This window comes from Rhipicephalus microplus, chromosome X, assembly GCF_043290135.1.
Source record: "Rhipicephalus microplus isolate Deutch F79 chromosome X, USDA_Rmic, whole genome shotgun sequence".
NCBI classification, from domain to species: Eukaryota; Metazoa; Arthropoda; class Arachnida; order Ixodida; family Ixodidae; genus Rhipicephalus; species Rhipicephalus microplus.
The window spans coordinates 345,188,861-345,209,628 of NC_134710.1; the positions used below are offsets into that span (position 1 = coordinate 345,188,861).

Sequence of the window (20,768 nt, forward strand, 5' to 3'; positions counted from 1 at the left end):
AAAATTGGTTTTGGCATCTGTAAAAATGAGGTCTCGGAGACCTGGTTTTGTTTTCTTGGGACGTCATGCTGGCTTAACCTTATCGCCACCAGGTCGCGCAGGCAGCCCGATTCAAAGGGTATAGCCCGATCGCCATCACCATCGCCCATGTGATTGATTGATTTGTGGGGTTTAACGTCCCAAAACCACCATATGATTATGAGAGACGCCGTAGTGGAGGGCTTCGGAAATTTTGACCACCTGGGGTTCTTTAACGTGCACCCAAATCTGAGCACACGGGCCTACAACATTTCCGTCTCCATCGGAAATGCAGCCGCCGCAGCCGGGATTTGAACCCGCGACCTGCGGGTCAGCAGCCGAGTACCTTAGCCACTAGACCACCGCGGCGGGGCGCCCATGTGTGCCCATGCTACCCGTGTTTGCTGCAGTCTTCTCGCATTGCCTTTGTTTCGTGTCGGTCCTTGCGCAGGTTACACAAGTGTCCAGCATAGTGCCTTTACACTGTGCATTCGCAGACTGCGACGAACTGAACACTGCCATGAAAACAGTTGGTGCCAGTGTAATCGCGTACAGTGACTACGCTGTTGACGCCATTGTCATCTCCCCGATGTTATTCGTCGACGACATCGCGGCTGAGTGCGCCAGTGACGAGGAAGTTGAGGAGGAGGTGGAGCGGATACCGGAGCCAACGTCCTCATCGGCAGTAGAGGCACTGGATTTATTGCGAAGATATGTGCGCATCATTGTCAATGGCGAGAGCCACATGGCACTACAGGTGCTTGAAAAACGCCTTGTGCTTGTCGGGCATGAGAAGATGCGCCAGGCAAGGCTGCATGATTTTTTCAAGCGAAAGAATTAAAATAAAACTATGTGCAGTTCACTACTACTCTTATTCCTCAATTTTCCGCGTTTCTCAGCGCTTGGGTTTCCCGGCTCCTACGGGGTTTTTTTACGGTCCCGTGAAAAACTTATCAGCGGGATTCTGCTGTAATAGAAATTAGATGAGCGGTTGCAGAGATATCACTAGACAAAACAACCTCACTGGCCAAAAAAGTCTTTCTGAGAAAATGAACTAAAGTTTCAAACACATATTTTGCCCTAAAATGACCTCGTGCAAAGTCTCTAGAAATGTTTTTTAGGACTTTTCCTTTTCGTTTTCCCTGCTTGTGTTACAGCTGTTGAGCCTTTTTCACACAGAAAGTCTTTCTCCGCTGGCCATTGGTTGCCAGCATAACGCGGTTAGTTGACGGCATAGTGCGGTTAGTTGCCAACATAGCGCCAAGCTGTGGTTGCACAGCATTTGCTATCCCCCGCGGCTAACTCCTCGCACGTCCCAAAATGTGTTGGCAAATGCACAGTCAACAATGCGGTCACACTTTTCGGGGCCATAACCAGTGCAGTTAGCAAGCCCAACACACCAGGTGCACTTGAGCACGAAACACTAACACCAGCCTCACTTGTGACGACCGAGCGTTGCGCCCACTCTCGATGTCGAGAAGCATTAATGCAGTCATCTTGAGGAGACGAAGGAAAAGCTGCTTAGCATCGATGCGACTGTCACCCACACGTTGGCGCATGAAGGAGCCTCACCATGCATACGAGCTTCATCGGACGTTTCTTGAACAGAACAAGTGCCGGGTCCCAAACTTTACCCTGCCCATAGTTAGTGACAGAACAATCAGCGTCCCGTGTGAACACGTGACGCATGCATGAGAACCGAGCGGAATGATGGCAATTAAGAAAACAGCGCATGCCAAAAGAGCATTGGCGCTTGCGAGGCCGGCGCCGGAGCAGACGGGGAACAAGAAAAACAGATGAGTCATCGATGGCAGCAGCCAATAGGAGCTGCGTGATCGCCCACTCCCACCAAAGGCCCGCGCTTCCTCAAATCGTGGCTTCACAACAGAGCCACGGAAGAATTCAAAACTTCGAGAGCCCTCCCCCAAACATGAGCGATTCCAGCGTGGTCACGCTGCCGCTGCTGCCGCCGTAGGTGGCGAAGAGAAAAAAAAGCAAGAATTCGCGAGGGAAACAAAACCAGGATGGTGGCGCTCGGCCGCGTGGTCATATCATCAACTGGCAACCAATGACGGTGCAGTTCCGCCACTGCAAGCATGTACACTGCAGGCACTCCCAGCACAATAGTGGAATTTTAATGCTTCAACAAACTGAGGCGAGCGCCTTCATGCACAGGACCTCTGCGCTGTCTTCAGCATCGCTACTGGCATCGCGCGCAACAACTAAGACAAATTGAGAACTAGTGAAAAAAGAAAATGTAGAGGAGGATATAATCGAAAAGATAGCACGAAAGACAAAGAGCAGTGCAGAAGACACAGGCTGATGCGAACGTCCCCTTTGCTGCGCAGCAGCCAATGGCGGACACGCTTTCTCCAGCAAGATACGATACATTACTCTAGCCAATCTCTGCTCCACATTGCTTTGCGGGAAAATGCAAATCGCATCTCAACCATTTTGCAAAGCTGAAAACAAGACAGAAAATTCACACTCAAAACGTTAAGATGGCACAGGTCAACTGCGTGCTCCGACAATGGCGCACACATCAAGTTTGGATTAGTTACGGCATTTTTTGCACGTGTTGGAAGAAAATAGCTTTTTCCATTTTGCAATTGAATTAGATGTTGATAATTAGAGAATAGGTGGTTTCGCTAAACTATAAGGTACTGTTTAACTGTTTTAAAGAGTACAGAATACAAGTACGAAATAATTATTTAAAATATGGTTCAAGCAACTTTGATTTTGATGTAGCTAGTATTTACTAGAATATCAACGGCACAATTAAAAAAAAAAGGAGCTCCTTACACCCTGGCAAGGTCATTCAGAAACAATAAAACTGTACAAAAATCAAGGGAGCAATCTAAAGAGCTTTTCGAGAAGACAGGCCCGGAAAGTTCCTCGCCTCCACACAGGATTGCGTCAATAGCGAGCACTGTTTCATTCGCAGCAGTTGTGGCAATTGTTGACCAGAGGTCAGATTATTGCATGACAGCTCTCCCTCAACAGTTTCAGTACCCTGGTTGGTAGCCAATCACGAGCAGAGTTGGGTGAAAAGATGCTCTTCAGCCAGATGCTAGAGGCCCATAAAAGCCTAGATCAGATTAGGTTCGATATCTTAATGTGACTTCATAAAGCACGGAAATATTGTTTTCCAGGAGAATTTCCTACCAACGCGGGAAACTTGTCAAGTATACCAGATGAGCACACTCACCATTCTTGGGTCTGTCGTCGCTGGAAGCTGTTGGGCAATAGCGACTCAATTCGAAGCCAAATTTGAAGCATCCTGAAAGACGCACCACAGAACCAACGCTGTCTGTAGGTTACTATTGCACCCCGTTGCCTCCAAGGTAAGGTTAGTTACGTGCCAATTGGGAGGCATACTGTAGTGCAGGGCTCCAGAAATTTCAGCTGCCTAAAAATTTTTACTACTATGCAGTTATATCCCAAACTTCCAAAAAACCTCCATATGATTATGAGAGATGCTGTAGTAGAGGGCTCCTGTAATTTCGACCACTTGGGGGTTCTTTTAAGTGGGCCCAAATCTGAGCACATGTATCTCAAGCATTTTTGCTTCCATCAAAAATGCAACCCCCGCAACCGAAATTCAATCTCGCAACCTGCAGGTCAGCAGCAGAGTGCCTTAGCCACTAGACCACAGTGGCAGGTCTACGAAAGTATACATGCAAAGCTAGCCTTCCATTGCATGTTCAGTTACGAGCCGGCAGCATCAATTGCTTGGTGTCCTACACGTGCCAGGCAAAATAGACCTAGAAAAGGACACTCACCTCTTCCTCCACCGCCACTCAAGGAATCAGAGTTTGGGTAGTCTCTGCTCATGTGGCCCTCCTGACCACACTTGAAGCCATCTGCACATCGAAACAAGACCAGCAGCCACTGAGACAAGCTGCACGATTAAGATTCCCTAGTTACCAGAAATGGCAGAAAAGCCGCAAGATTTGAAGGATAAGAATGCATAGAATAAGGCAAAAGTCACCGCTCCACTATACCCTGCCTCCATCTGGGCGTTGTCGGATACACTTTGACGACGAACGGCTGCTGGTCTTTGGTACGTTTACGAATGTGGTTGTGAGCGTTATTTTAGCGGTTTTCACCATGGCCTCGCATTGCATGACTGAATCGTTTGATGCTGCTGGGAAAAAATAGGAAGCAGCAAACACTTCTTTAAATTTAAGAACAAACATTCCTTTGTTTAGCTAGCTCAGATCAGCTATATTTTTTTCGATTTCACTACAACAGAATTTTTGCTTCAACAAAATATTTTCCGTGCACTGATTTTCTTTGTAGCGGGGTTCAACTATACAGAATTTTCGCCTGCGTTGGAAATGCAGTCGCCACAGCCGGGATTCAATCCTGTTACCTGTAGGTCAGCAGCAGAGTGACTAAGCCACTAGGCTGATACGACGGGGCATATATATATATTAACGATTTTCGTTCCAACAATACATGTGATAAGAAGTAAGAAACTGCCACAAGATTAGTTCGATGAAATTTTCCAAACCTTCCTATGCTAGGTCTAGGGGCACCCAAAGAAGACAATGTACTTAATTTTTATTGAGTAGAAGCTATGTTGGACCCAGCAGATGCCTTCAATATTTCGTACGTCACTGTGTTTGGCGCAAGAATCTCCGTGGAATCTCCAACTGAATTTTCTTCTTGCATGTTTTCTCCATTCTCAAGCATCATGTCGTGGTAAGAGGTATTTTTGGGATTGTGAAATTACAGTTACTAATACGCAAAAAATCGTTTTGTTTTTTAGTGTCCCTTTAAAGAGAATGGAAGCGCACTTCACTTTACGACAGAACTGCCGCAGGAATTAAACCTTCAGTATTCCAACCTATGGCTAACGTTTCACCTAAACAGGGGTGAGACCGCTAAAACTAAAATGGAAACAGTTTTTGGAGCAGAACCTTCCTTTGATTGTTTCATGCTATCGTTTCATGCTATCTATGATCTCAACTACCGCGGTTTTATCCACAGAGTTTGGGCGAAAGCAGCGTGCTTTGACTGGTTGAGCGTTGGCCGCACGCACACTTTCGAAGTTCTTTCAGTAACATCGCCATACATGATCGTGTGGAACATTTGTGGTTTGGTTAACAGCGGTAGTAGCAGTGACAACCATGCGCGCTCTAGAAGACAGTGCGTGCACTGGTCGCACACGTACTTCTGAAGCTTCAAGCAAGCCGTACTGAGGTTCATATCACACACTGCAATTAGGAAAAGTGTTCGGAACATTCGAATTTCGGCCCAATAGACACATGAATTTGGCTGGAAAATTTCAAATTTGCATCTGCTGCGGTTTCGCATCACTGAGACCCTACTGTGCGTTTACATGAACGCCTCTCAAATAAATTTATAATAAAATGTGGTGGGCTCGGAAAAAGCCCGAAACGGACTGATCTGCATTTTTGTCAATGGGGCCAGATCTTGCACACAAATTTCGATTTCCGGGAGATTTTCATGGCAACCATACAACGGGAAGAAACGGTCGAAGTCCAGGAGTTTCCCGGACAATGCAAGAGACTTAGCAGGTGTGATGATAACACTGATATATATTGTTCTCTCTTGGTGGTGCCATTTTTGTGGCTTTGGTGACCAGCTACGGCAATGCACTGTAGCCAATCGGCCGATTGCGGAGACCATGCTATTTAACTAATTTTATTTTTTTTACCAGAAATGACATTTTTTTCGTGAAATTTGAAGCACGATTCATAAAATCATTAAAGCGGTCGAAATTCGTACATTGCACAGGAAAATCGGAAGAGTTGGCAGGTATGCTTTATGTGACATGTGATGCAACAGAAGTTCACACAACAGAAAAAAATAACAGGAGGCTTCGCAGCACGCAGTGGCAAGTACCAACGTACATCAGCCAAAATCCAAGTATCGTTCCATCATGGCCGCACCCGGATGGTTATTGCATAGTTGATTAGTCATAGGTTTTAAGGCATGGGCCCTATGGGCAGCCTCTCCACAGTCAGTATATTAGGTCTGTTCAATTTCACTTGCAGTGCCTGCACTAGTTCTGAAAAGTGTCACAGCGGTGCTGTGGCCGCTCAGCACTGCTTCAGCAAGTGCAGGTGCAGCAACGACACTTAAAGCGTGGCGGCTACTGCCAAAACAAAGATGCAAGTGCCCGCAGAGTTCGTCAAATAGCCAACGTGACATGTATCGATGGTGGATCGATGTCGTATGAAAAAGAGCTCGACAGCGTCGATGATTCCGACAATGGCGATCTGTACAGTAACAGAGGAGGTGTTTTGATGGGGTTTGTGTTTAAATCAGTTGTCTGCTGGTTGTACGTAAAAATTTCAATTATGTTCCTAATTACAGGAACACTGCCAGACAGTTCCATGAGTACGATATTGAGAAACTGTTCAGACTGTCTAGAACGAAGATTTAGCGGTTTAGTACTTAATTTCCGAACTGGGCGTGCGAGGCCATAGAGCAAAAAAAAGCGAAAAAATCCCAGGGGTTCTTTGACCAACAGAGCCACTTTTCTTCACGTACACAAGCTCCCTTGAATACATGTTTTAATTGAAGTCTCTTTGAAGGCTTCCTATGGCATTGGCTTCACACTTTCATAAAGACGAAGTGAGCACGCAGCTTGCGTCTCGATCTACATCTTCATTACTTTAACCTTTTTCTTTTACGATTCTCACTGCATTCAACCACATTACATTTTTCTGCTCATGACACACACATGCAAAAAAGTCTGCCTTAATAGCTGTCGATAAGACACAGCAGTGTCTTATTGCTCCACCTGCCGGTGGCACCGACGCTTTAAGCTCGTTAAAGAACCCTTGACAGTGAAAGATTTGTTTGCGAGTTTTTTACAGTAATTCGTAGCTTTGCGTCTGGTAATGCCGAAATGATACCATAAATGCTCTAACGCATCGCAAAATTTATGCTGGCGACGTTCATTCAGACCGATTTTGCGCCAGTTCAAAACACCCGCCTAAATACCATGAAACTAGCTCCTCGCAGTGAAGCAGCACCTGAGACCTGCGTGCAGTGAAGAATGGAAGGATCTGGGTGCTTTAAGCGTGTCCCCCTCAAAAAAAAATAGCATTCCTGGCGTAAGCAGCCAAAACCACCTTGAAAGCAGCCCGACAACAGAGGGGGGGGGGGGGGGGGGGGCAAATGATATTTTTTTCCAGTCGAGGTATTGTGGGAGCCCTGCAAATGTTGACCCTGCAATGTCACAAGGAAAGCCCAAGTCTACAAGAAACCGCAGATAATGTGGATTGCACCTGAATAATCGGAAGAGCAGGCACCCATATTTAAAACCAAGTTAAAATATTTTCTAGGCTACACTCACCACCAATAATCGGTCAGAGATTGCCTCGCATGCAGGGCTATGAAACAACCCAAGCATTTAGAGTTCCTAAATTAGGAGACGGGGGTCCTTTAAGCTTGTGCTACCCGTCGGTAGTACGAGCTCACACTTCTTCCTCTAGCCAGCATAGCCTGCGTAGTGGGCTGCGGTGCAAAGCACTGAAGCAGCATCTTTGTTGTTCAAAGAGGCTGAAGACCACTATTGCCAAGATTCGCTGCCACTTCAGAGCTTTAGGGGTCGTAGTTGACAGTTCAAGCGATGCGTCGCGCACTCACTGCTGCGCATAGATATAGCGTCCCATGCCAGTGCGGAATATTACATGGCATACACATTTTTTCTTAACACGTTTTGCCAAAACTCGTTTAAATCGAGTGAATACAGACAGCGAAGCTAAGTAAATGCACCGTCACTCTCCTGCGACTCGACTTCACAAGAAAATCACTTGGACAGATGCACCTGGCATCGCAGCAAATAAAACATTAAGTGTTTCTCACTTAATAATGTACTATTCCATAAATAGATAATGCGTACTTTCAAGGGCAAAACAAGAATGTTTGTTTTCAAATGTAGTAAAAAATAATCGCTGTGTCTAAAGGTACGTCCAACAAATGTGAACCTGGAAGTCCAGTGTAGGTGAATCTCAAAAGCAGAAGGTACGTACGTCAGATGCAGCCAGAATAGCGAGCCTAAAGATACATCACCTCTCGTGATGTAGTGGGACGCATCAGTGGCAGGGTGCGTCGCGGTTACCGTGTGCCAGTTTGCAAGACAGACAAAGAACGAGCCGGGTGAGCAATGCCAATGACAGTGGAAAACTTTGAGCATCGCGTGGTTTACGAATGGCGTCACGGTCGGTGGTGCCAGTCGTAGACTTCTGTCAGTCGCCGGTGTGAATGCCTCTTTAAAAGACTACTTACAAAAACTGAAGGCGTGATAACTTGTCAGATAGATTTGTCTGGCCCTTATTATCAATGATTTTTAAGTGCATATCATGTCACCTCCCTAACACCTGCGAAATACGCCTTTAGTTTCGTGCAAATGACGAACCACCATCTGCATCACAAGTTTGTGCTAAATGCCACAATCCTTGAGAGCATCTTCTCCTAGTAGATTTTCTGAAAGGATTGGACGGAAGTTTGCCTCGGCAGTGCAATTTTTTTTTTTTGGAGGGGGGGGGGGGGGGGAGGGTCCACACTTATAGTTGCAACCTTTGATAGCAGCACCAAGGGCTTCGCAAAAAAGTGTTGGGACGGTACTCATGTGAACGTGGTTTTCCGTGTCCATGTAGCCAGCTGAGTTAGCATGGAAACCGCCTCACTCTATGCTCTTTGAAACCGCAACTGCAACCAACTTTCAAAAAGTACAAGCGCACACGAGCCCACTTTTTTTCAAAATTAGGCGTAAACTGCGCTTGAGTCGGCGAGAAAGTGCAACGTCTGACGTATCTTTAGGTCAATCGTGTGAACAAAGAACGGACGGGCTGGTCGAATTCGGAGACACCCAGTTGCAAGCTCCGAAAAAGCCCGACTTCTGACTTATCTTTACTTCTGCTTACGAGTATACGCATCCGGCGTATCTTTAGGCTCCCGATTTTGGGTACATCCGACATACCTTTCTAGCGTTTGGGATTCGGCACGTACAGTAACAATCTTTTTCAGAGTGAACACAGCAGCATGCGGCTTTCAGTACTACTAGCGCTATTGGGCGAGATGTCACATAAGCGTGGATGTGCGAAGAGGGTAGCTTTGCTTTGCGTGCATCTCGTCACCACAGTGCCCGTGTGTCATCATCTAGCCGATTTTCAGCATCCCTAATGATCCTATTATGATGGCCATAGAGTTCCCTAATAATACAATAGAACTCTGGCGCTAGTGTCCATGGGAGCTGCAGTGCACGGCGCTTCAGCAAGCGTGGGAATGATGGGTAGTACACCAATTTGTTTAATTTTTGTTTTTATGGCTTCGTGTGCGTTCGTGTGGCTTGAAGTTTTTTCCTCATTAAACAGAAATCGAGAAATGTTTATCGGTGACGCTTAACTACCTTACTTTTTAGGCTCACCATTTCAAATCGGGCCATGAAGTTCAAAAGGATTCGTTCTTTCCTTCGAAACAAAACCAAACTACAGCAATAAACGAATTCACAAGTGGGATTCATTGCCTCCAAGTACGAAGACTAAGCAAATCCGTGTACTACGCATCATTCCCATGCTCGCTGAACGATCGCAGCACCAGAGTCCCTTTTAGTTGAGTTTAGGAAACTCTCTGATGACGGCAACTAAAATTTGGATACTTTCAGTTGAAATGGTGTGTTACTTTTGCATTGCGTGTCACTTAGTTATCGTGTTTTTTTCTTTTTCCTGCATTCTTGTAGTCTTATAACGAACAGGTAAGAAACACGAACACCCGAACTGTTATTTGGTAGACGTTTCACGATAGATTGATTAGTTTGAGGAAGTTTTATTAGTAATCTAGAATAGTGTTGCTTGATGTTATATAAATTAGTATTTTGTCCGTCCCCATTTAAAAAACAAAAGCACTGCGGCCATTCAGGAAGGTAATAAGGAGTACAGTGCTGGCCTAAAGTAACGATGCACTCGAAGATTCTGCCACTCTTGGCAAAACTTGGGTTTTCCACAGTTGCCGTGCAAACATGATGATGCACCATAGCTTCTTTTATGTATATTGCCACACAATTTCACAAATGTCATGCTTGCCAGGAGAGCACCGCTATTCCTAATGTTCATAGTGCTCGTTTGTAATAACTTTTGCAGTGTGCACTAGCGCCACATCATGCGGGAACACAAAATGTGTGGCGGGGAAAGCGCCCAGCGACCAATAAACAATGATCTTGAAAACATACCAAATTTTGAAGTTTATTGAAGTTTATTTGTGAATAGGGGGGAGCATAATTGGAAGTTAAACATTCTTCCCATGCATATCTTGGTGGTTATATCTGTCCAGGTTTCACTTGTACTGCATAGCCACAAAAACATTTTGCGCAATAAAATTTATGAACAAAAGAATAAAGCAAGTTTAATCTAAATATAACTTTGTTTTACACTCTGCAAACAAGCGTCGGGAATCTCAAGAACGCCATTCATACTAAGCAGATCCGAAGCCTGTACTTCCCATAATACCGTATTTACTCAATTCTACCGCGCCCTCGATTGTAACGCGCACCCGGTTTCCACCACGAAAAAAAAAGGAAAAATAAGACATCGATTGCAACGCGCACCCATTTTTCTCGTTGGCCCGCACGATCACACCACTCGAAAAACCGACTCCTTTCGGGAGCGTCTTCCATTCAAATATGAGGTACGGCGGAAGCTTGTGCCCATCTGACGTGTAACAGAGCATTGCTATCACTGTAGTTTTACCGTGGATCGATGTTAGCACGTGAACTTGCTTCGCCCCCTTCTTCTCGAAGGTTATGGTGCCAGGCATGTCGAAGTAAAGAGGCGTCTGATCCGCATTCCCGATTTGCCCAAGCAGGTAGCCGTTGTTGTGCCGCAAGTTTAGGATGAACCTCTGAAAACTGTGAAGCGTTTCATCGTACTCCTTCAGAAACTTTTCGCATATGCCCGTTCGCTTTCGGAGGGAAAAGCCTTTCCTCTTCATAAAGTTAGTTAGCCAGCACCTACTCGCTTTCAACTGGCTCCGCATTAGCCCTTTTTCTAAGGCTAACTGCATAGCCCGCACTTGGGGCAGTTCTGTCGTCAGGGGCCGCTCATTGCTCAAGCACATACTCGCCGAGCAGTTCTTCAATTTGCGGAAACCGACCCTGCTGTGGTCCACTGAAGCCTTTGCCTAAAGCTTTGCTGTTGACAATCTTCTGCTTTTGTTTCCGCCAGTCCCGCACGCACGTTTCGGGAACTCGGAACGACCGTGATGCGGCCCGATTTCCGTCCGTTTCTGCATAAGCGATGACTTGTCTTTTAAAAGCGGCATCGTGGTGCACTCAAGTTTTCGGAGTCGGCCCTTCCATGCCGTCGATGCTAATGCACTACAAGATGACGAACTTCTCAGTACATGTATGAAGTGCCGCACATGGGAAACACATAAGCAGAAATGGCCGCCGCGCCATGCCGACGCACGTAGGGGGCGGCCACTTTGAAAATGCCGATGGCAATGGAATGACCGTATTCATTTTTTTTCGTACTCGATTCTAACGCGCATGCGATTTATGAACTCGCCTAACCGGAAAAAAGGTGTGCGTTAGATTCGAGTAATTACAGTACCCATGAAAGTACAAGTGCCACTGAAGTGTGGTGTACTGCAATGGGGCAGTGTGCCGTCTGGCATCGCAGACGTGGCTCTTTTTGCGGTGACAGCCAGTGCAATCAGAGCACATCGTACTCCTGTGTAGCCACCTGTCGGCACCCTCTGAAGTAATTTATAAGCAGTTGAGATACAAAGCCTCAGAGATCGGTACTTGTAGTTGCTGCACAGGTTGTAAAATGTATAAAAATTATTAGAAAAATGTATAAAGTAGATCGGAATACCTTGAGCATTATTTTTTTTAACAGCGTGACTTCTTATTTTTCTGGCTCATCCAGGTAAGTGGTGGCCGTGGAACTCACCTGCTGATAACGTTAGCCTTCAGGGCCTCCTCAAGTGTTTCGTCACATGACTTCAAGTTAGCGCGATAACTAGGCAGGAGTACATATAGGTCAAAGGAATGACGATGTGCTTTTTTATTCCTTGTGTAGTTGATACAGTAAACTAGCAGACAATCTCGGTCCCTGTTCTGCGATAAGAGTTGTTTGAGCTTGACTACACAGAAGCAGTCTTATTTATCTCTTTAATGCATCTATATGTGTTGAATGTGTTACAACCTTGCAGATTTCGATTATGCTATGTGACTATCTTATTTAAAATCTGTATGAAGGTCGGAAACTCAAATTTTAATTACACGCGCTAGACTAGACACACCGTTCGATGGTGGCCTCCTACTGGTAGTCTGATCACAGAAGCGATCACCACTGTCCTATTGGTTGCTGTGAAGACGGCACACTGCCCCATTTTGTACACCATGGCTGAAAGAGCCTGCGTAGACACTAGCGCCAGATTTCCCTCTAGGCATTGTTGTATGGAACTATGTTCAAGAGCCAACAGTTTTGATTTCTGTGATCCTCACTAAAGGTGCCGTTCGGACTAGGAAAAGGCCCATCGTACGCGATGGGAGTTCTCATTTCAAGTACAATAAATTTTAATTATGATATAAAGAGTCCGTTCAATTCACTTTCAGCAGTAGAAGCCAGCTCACGGCGGTGCACCAGAAGTCCAAGTGTTTGGCAGCTAGAGTTCTGCCATTTCAGGTCCCAGAGACTCACAACTTCAAGTGATCATATGTAGGGGTGAAAAAATCAACCCCGGCGTGTTCCGGTTTCAAACACCCGCACCGGATCTACTGCCATTCGCGCTACTGCATTTTCCTGTAAGGGCGCACTTGATAGTGCAAACTTCGATTCTAAAATGATCGAATACTATATCTTTGCATAACACTACACATAAAAAATAAAACAATGTCCTCTTATACCATGTACCTTTCCTTAAACGCGTGCTGCATCATCATTCTATTGTAGTAGTTTTGTTCTAGCTGACTCGTACTTATCAGCAGCCTATCGACATCATTCTCCTCATTTCAAAATATACGGCAGCCAACGGTAGCGATGGCAGGTAACGGCTTGAGGTGCATTCGGATGGGACTATTCCTGTTTCGTTTCGCTGTAAATATTTCGAGCCACTGCCAGCCAACACTCTCTTTCGTTCTGTTTATTTAGACTTGTTCAAATGCTTTCGTGAAGCCGTTCAAGTGACTTCGGGGAACGACGCGACCGTTGAAGCTTTCATCGAATGGACCCCCATTTCAAGCCAGATAATAACGGCCCGGTGAGTAAAAACTACTGCAATTTTTTAAGGATAGCTCGCTAGTTGGTTCATTTCAACATATGTGTTTGCCAATGACTGCGTAGGCATCACACGGTGGCAGCGCTTTGCAATAACAAATTTTAAAAATTTTATCGTGTTATAATCTGTCACCGGGAAAACGTGCATAACTTGTGGCGTGGCTTGACATGGGAGAAAGTCGCCGACTCAACAATGAATTCTGAAATTTCATTGCCAGGTAACACAAACCAGGCCGTGGCGAAGAAAGAAGGCAAATACATCACTTTCGCCTTGCATGCGTCTTCGTAGCTAGCCCATATATTAGTGCAAAAAACCTATGAGTTGATAGTTTACCGTAGGCACAATTGAGAAGCATCACAGAATTATGGGTGTGGTTTCGCTGTAGTGCGACAAAAAAAGCGTCGCTTAAATCGAAAATACTTTTTCTGCCACAGCCTCCTGGCATACCTGACATGCAAAAAACTGTGTAAAATGGTACCTGCTACAAGACATGCCTTTTGAAGTAGCAGCCTCGACTGATACATGTGTTACGAGGTACCATTACATATATGTATAGCATACTCCTATTTACTAGTTAATCGAGTTCATTTGTTCACTTTGGAAAACTTCATGTATTGAATATGCTTATCAATGTCTGGTGATGTTACTTGTTTTTCCAGGCTGCCATGCAATGAAAAAATGATTACCTCCGAATGTCCACTTTGCAAACACATTGAACCATCTGAACGTCCACTACAACAGGTCATCTCGAAGCACACACTAGCAATGCTGTATTTGTGAATGTTTTACCAGGCATCTCGTGGAGGGGTGCTTTAGATTGCCCACAAGCATTGGCTGTCTACTGTGGTATGAGATCTACACTTCAATAACATTGAAACTAAAACACCAATAGTTAGATTGTGTGGCACTGCTGAGCTCAACAACACAGGTTTGATCCCAGCCACAGTGGTCACATTTCAATGGGGGTGAAATGCAAAGACGCTCGTGTGGTTAAGGGTTTGTTCGATTTGCCTGCACGACATGATCAGTTTTACGAGGTGCTGCACGTTGCCATTCGTTTCAAGAAGTGCAGGAAAAGTACTGCACTAAAAATAGTTCACGATTTTTCTTACCTCCTACACTGACGTCGCCGGTGTGGTTAAGCTACATGCACAGCTCAACAGATGACATAGCATTAGGCAGAGGTGCCGTACCAACCTCTTCTAATGCGGCATGTTTGGCTGAGATGTTTGCACCTCGAACAGAAATAAGGCTTTCCACCTTTTCGGAGCCTTGTCATAGGCTTGTGATGTCACTCTGCTGAGCTCGTGCTGCACAAGTTCTGAACTTCTCATGCACAGCCGTGAATCGGTTACCATTGGTACAGGTGAATCAAACAGATCCTTGAAAGATGGAAGCTTGAAAATGTGAAAAAACAGAACACGAGTGTCGGAGCAAATGTTTCGACAAGAACTTTTGTCTCTAGCGCGGCTACAATGTCATTTGTTTGAAAATTGGAAGCGAGAATCAATCTGAATTTTCCCACTACTGTATGACTCATAATCATATCGTGGTTGGCATGTGAATCATCAAAAATTATTAATTGCATTATAAAATAAACACCCCTGCAGTGGGGGGCCTTGACAGGCTTTCCAACATTTAGTTGTGCTTTGTGAGACAGTTTACAAACTACACCCATAACTGCTTTGTGTCAAATAACTGTGTTTATCTTATGCAAGTTTACAAAATTATGTGTCACAGCTCACAAGCCTGAAGTGAATTTCCTGATACTTGTACATATGTTCAATGGACTCCTTAATATAATAAATCGTAAAGTGATGAGCACTTGCAGCACAGCTTCATCAAGCACAAGAATGCCGTCGTGATGAACAAGATAGTGTGCATTGGATGGGGTAGTATTTTTTTTTTTCATATTGGGTGCGAGGACATACCGTGGCGCCACCATGCGGAGGCATCCCTGCGACGTACGTGGTTGGATTGCTCCGCCGCCCTCTTGCGCGCAGCCGCTTTCGCATCTTCCTCTTTTTATTAATATTTTCTTATACTCGACTCAATAAAATCAGTAAAATACTGCTACAGCTTCTTCCCTGACAGTACGAAGTGCTGCCGGCGTCGTCTCCTATGGCCCCCTGAATGAAAACCACGGGGACCGAGCGCGCCACCTCTGTAAGAGGTGGCAACTTATTCCGTGTCGAATTGCATAAAATGGATGTCAATGGTAAAAAAAAAAACTGATCTTTACTGAAAAAAATGTGTGCAACCACAATACTTTATTCATTGTAGGCTTGCGAGGAGCCACGGTTGACATGACAAGCATGCGCAAATTATATTTTAGTTTAGCACTCTTAGCCCTAAGAAGTACAGTGGTAGCGGATTCCATGCTTCGCGGGAAGCAACACAGCATTATTACAGCCTCATGCAGCTGCAGCTTTTCTGTTATCATTGCAGGCGACACGCGCGTGCCTTATTCAGAATTCTAACTTTTCTATGCAGAACGATTCTAACATTTATTGCGCAAAATTTCTCTGGTGGCCACGCGTTGCACATTCGATCGCCATCAAGCCACACATGGGTGAAAATTATGAATGACTGGTTCAGTTACGGAGCTTCTATGAAGGACTAAGCCTTGATAAAAAAGATGCGATCAGCCGGCCGCATCATTTTGCGTCCTCAAATGTGCATGCTGCTAGGTCTTGCGTGCTATGAAGTGATTTAAATGGCAATTTCATGTTTCAGTAAAATTGCCGATGTCCAGTTTTTTTTTTTTTTTTTTTTTTTACAGATTAATTCATAAGCTGTCATATTTCACGAAGCTCTTAGAATATGAATCAGTTCTCAAAGCTGACCACATTTTCACCTGTAGATCAAAGCAACATTGAGAGGAAGTTGACAGTAGCTATGAGCCCATTCTACAGATGTCATCTATAAGCAAGGAATCGAACCTGTGAGCTGAAATCACAGATAGCCGAGGCATTGTTAGAAGTTTTTATTGGACGGGGCACCACCTTAATTCAACTTAATCAGATTTGGGCACGGGCAGGTAGATCTGGTACACCATTATTTTTTTGCGCATATACCATGTGAATTTTTGGGGGGGGGGGGGGGGCACTAGCTTGCTGTGCTAGCCTCTGGCTACGCCACTTGTGGATGGAAACCCACCCATGAAACAGACTAAAATAGAGTGACAATAGCGAAAATAAAGCAAAGAGAATTGGACTTCCGGGCTATCTTGGCTCTGACAATTCAGACAACGGCGCACATTTTTTATGTAATAACGGCAACTTCCCCCACATGTATGCTCCTACTTTCTATTTTAAAATATACATAATCGGACCGTTCGCACATTCATTTTTTAATGTGAATGAGGCTCCTGTGTGGAAACTGAAACGATCTGCTTCTATGTGAACATTCATGCTCTGTGCTCATTTTAACCCCTTGGGCTCGAAATAACAACCACAACAAAGAAAGAGAGAGGGGACAGTAGTACTGCCAGAGGCCGTGACTGTGATATCACATAGGTAGCGAACTTTGGCACATCACCGGTAACGTTCGCTGTGACTTTTCACATTGTGTAGTCTGCAGAAGTCCGCGCACCTTAAACCAGAGCAATACAAGGCTGCTCAAAAATGAAAAGACCGCGAAGTCATGATTAAAAACAACGCATCCAACTGCCACCTTTCCTTCACCAGAGCAAGGCAAGATAACGTGATCCAACCCTGCACGTCAGTGATTGCAGCGCTCGCACCTCCAGTGGTGGGCATCGCGCCCAATAGCAGAGCAACGTCCTAAATTTCTTCGAGCACATCTGCTTCTTGTTAAATTAACTTGCCATAGCTATAGTACCTACCACTATGAAGTGAAATTCTTCGCACTACTGTCATGAAAAAAAACCAGGAAATCATAGAGGTAGTTAAATCGTACATCATCTTGATTTACCCGCAGCCAGTGTGGCTGCGGATAAGTCGTAGCAAGATAGAACATATCCCAAATCGAAACCTCTCAAAGTAGCAGGGAGAAAAAAGCTTCCAAGCACAAGTATTACACACTTGTAAATAATATGTAACAAATGTGACCTTTATTGATCCAGCATTTTGACAGATTCACATCATGTGCCCCCAATTGATATCAGGAGTGCTTGCTCACAAGGAATTGCTCAAGTTTTATCGACATGTCTATGAAAAAAAGAGATTGTGCTCAGCGCTCAGCAGTTGTTAAGTGAACTGTATGAGCACCAACGATTCTGAACCGCACACAATCGCTATTGTTTACGTAACAAATTTAGCAAAACTGCATTGTGCTCACTGCGCGAGCTATCTGTCGGGAATGTGCAAGTTTCGTTCCCGATTCCACATAGTGCATTCACTTCACTTCAAGATCAACACTACCTAGCAAGCGCCGCATCCATGGTGGCCGCATCTGACGGCAGAATCAGACCCTCAGACCCTTGTCCTGAAGCCATGCTATTAAAATCGAACGCCGCAACACAATTAGAGTGATGGTCATTCAGCGGTCTCGATGTTCAGTTACACTACTATAGTTATAAGCGTATGTTTGTTAGCTTTCAAGAGTCTTTACTCATGGGTTTAAAGCTCTTGATATGTATGAGTGACTTCTTTTGTTCGGACCTCACTGTACACATCGGTTCTATCGGCTTGGACACTCCTAATAAACGATGCAAACCTTACTTGAATGCCGTTGTTTTTGCCAGTCAAGGCCAGTTTGGTCACCTGGCAATAATAAGACACGCGAACTACTATGTAGCGAGAAAAAATCAAATTACCGCAGGGAGCGAGCAGAGCGCACCAGAAGTGAGCTGCCCTACTTGCAGCAAAAAAGAAACAAAAGCGTCTCGATGGATGGATATGGCTGTACCCTCTAGATCGGGCGGCGGCTAACGCCACCTAGTCGTGATACTTAGTGAACCAAAAACTACATGCATTTTTTTTTCTTTAAATAGTGAAGTTGAGGACTGGTACTTTGCAGCGAAGGGTTTAATTTTCACTCGTGCCTTGATTTTAGCCACCAATCAGATAACCTGCTTGTAGTTAATTCTACCCGCTTAAAAATATTTCACCCTCTCTGTCCCTAAACACCAGTGCTTTGAATAACTTAGCGCCATCATCCTGAAATATAGGGTGAAGCTCTTTACAAAACATTATCAAGTGTTCGGCAGTATCCTCTTCCTCTCCATATGCAGAGCATACCGTGTCTACCCCTTCGTATTTGGCCCGTTATGTCTTGGTATCCTCCCGTCCTCGCCTCAAACAGTAGAGAAGTACCCCCAGGTATTATCATAGATATTTTCCTTGATGATTTTCTGCTTAAAAGTTCGATAGACCTCTAGTGTGGACTTCTTAATCATGCCTATTCTCCACATGTCAGTCTCCGTTTTCTTCACTTTTTTCTTAACCGATAGTTCTTTTTGGTTTGGCCACCTGCTGTTTTCTAAGTATTTACCAGTCAATTTCCTGGTTTGCTTCCTCCATTTTGTATCGACATTCTTCATGTACAAGTCGCTGAAAACCTTCCTAGCCCAACGATCCTCCCCTATTTCTTTCAATCGCTTCTCAAATTGTACTTTGCTGCTGGCTTCCCTGCCCTAAAATGATGTCCAACGCATATCACCTTGTACTCCCTGATTTGGTGTATTCCCGTGAGGTCCTAAAGCAAGCCTACCTATTGTACGTTGCTTAATTTCTAATCTTGCTTGAATTTCTCATCTCATGCACAAGACCGCATTGCCAAACGTCACACCAGAAACCATGACCCCTTTCCATATTCCCCTTAAACATCATACCTATTTTATTTCCACAGTGCCCCATTTTTCATCATTGCTGCGTTCCTGTTTCCTTTAGTTGTTACGTATAGTTCGTGTTTCCTTAGGTACTCAGTCCCATTGCCTATCCATACACCCAGATATTTGTATTTATCTGTTTTTTCTAGCGTGACCTCTTGCATCCTAATTTCACTACCTTCATTATCATGAAAAATTATGACTGCTAATTTTTTTCTTACTGAATCTGAAATCCAACTTGACTCCCTCAATCTCTGCAAGTTTTCTTTGTTGTGGGCCATTAGCACCATATCATCTGCATACATCAATGCTGATGGTGCCTGTTGAATGAGTTAGTCTTGTTTTGACGCAAGAGAGATTGAAGCCAAGTCCACTCCCCTCCAATTTGGCCTTTAATCCTTGTACGTACATAATGAATAACAAGTGTGACAGAGGACACCCCTGCCTAAGCTCCTGTTTTATCTTTGTGGGCTCAAATACCTGTTTTTCCTATTTTATAACTACCTTGCTACTTCTATAGACGTTAAGAGCTTAGTGATTCCATGTTCCACACCTAGTGTGCCCAGTATTCCGCACAAGACGTCTTGAACCAAGCTATCGTACGCTCCCTTAATATCCAAAAATGTTAGCCACAGGGGCCTGTGTTCCTTTTCTGCTATTTCGATGCACTGCGTCAATGAGAACAGATTGTCTTCCAACCTTCTTTGTTTTTGAAACCCATTCTGCATTTTCCCTAGCACCCCCTCATCCTCTATTCATGCTTGCTGTCTTTGTAATCTGCATAACCAGCCTGTAAACCATTCACGTCACTGTTATAACACGATATTTATATAAGCTTTGTCCCCCTTTCCTTTTTAGATCATGCTCATCCTGCTAAGTTTTCATCCATCGCGGACTTCACCATCGATTATTATTTTGCTCACTGCCTCTCTCAACGTTTGCTTAGAGTTGGGACCCAATTTCTTTATCAGCATAATTGGGATGCCGTCAGGGCCTGTTAATGTACTACTAGGAACCCTCTTCTCAGCCCTTTCCCACTCTTGTTGTGAAAATGGAGCCATTGCACCACTTGATTCATCCTTGGCTATTGTGGTGCATAAAGCGCTTCTTTGTTGAAATTTTTCTGTCACCCTTGTTCTTATATATTCAATAACTTCGTCCCCTTCTGGCCTAGCACCCTGAGCTGTAGTTATAAACCTCTGCTCTAGGCTCGTCTCATTTCTCAGGGAGCTTAGATGGTTCCAAATTTTTGCAACATCCTTTCTTTTTATGTACTTCTGCCAGCCACTGAGCCCCTTCCTTCTAATCTTTCCATTTATCAGATGGAATGTTTCCTTTTTACCACTTGGAAAGATATCCCATTTTCTTTCAATATCATCTGTCGGTTCACTCCGCTGAAAGAAAATGGAATATCTTTCTAAGTTGTAGAAGAGAAGGATTCCATCTTATCAATGAAAAGATTAGAAGAAATAGCTTCTGTATAGTACCCGCAGCAACAACTCGCCTCGCAATATTAAATTGGCAACGGGCACCGAACCTCATTACAGAGGAGACAAATTAAGTGCACTACTGTTCCAGGCTCGTACGGATTCTCTGGCGACTCAACAACGACGTCATGAACTCTTCGACCCCGTTCCGACGTGTCGCCTGTGTGGAGCAGCCGAAGAAACAATCGCCTATGTTCTACAGGCTT

General features: G+C 44.6%; 1 protein-coding gene across 11 annotated transcripts in view; it reads right to left on the reverse strand.

Annotated features, from left to right (window-relative positions):
- The window catches only part of LOC142776324 (uncharacterized), a 46,115-nt gene that overhangs the window by 23,145 nt on the left and 2,202 nt on the right, over positions 1-20,768 (reverse strand). For 6 of the 11 annotated variants that reach the window (XR_012887454.1, XR_012887455.1, XM_075879815.1 and 3 more), the window contains exons 2-3: positions 3,801-3,881; positions 3,227-3,298 (exon numbers count right to left, since the gene is read on the reverse strand). Coding sequence is in view for 9 of the 11 variants with exons in the window: in XM_075879815.1 (XP_075735930.1) it covers positions 3,227-3,298; positions 3,801-3,881 (153 nt within the window). In the remaining 2 variants the exon portion in view is untranslated. Of the gene's footprint in view, positions 1-3,226; positions 3,299-3,800; positions 3,882-14,541; positions 20,755-20,768 lie in introns of those variants that run through there. The other 5 variants (XM_075879822.1, XM_075879818.1, XM_075879823.1 and 2 more) reach the window with 3 other exon arrangements.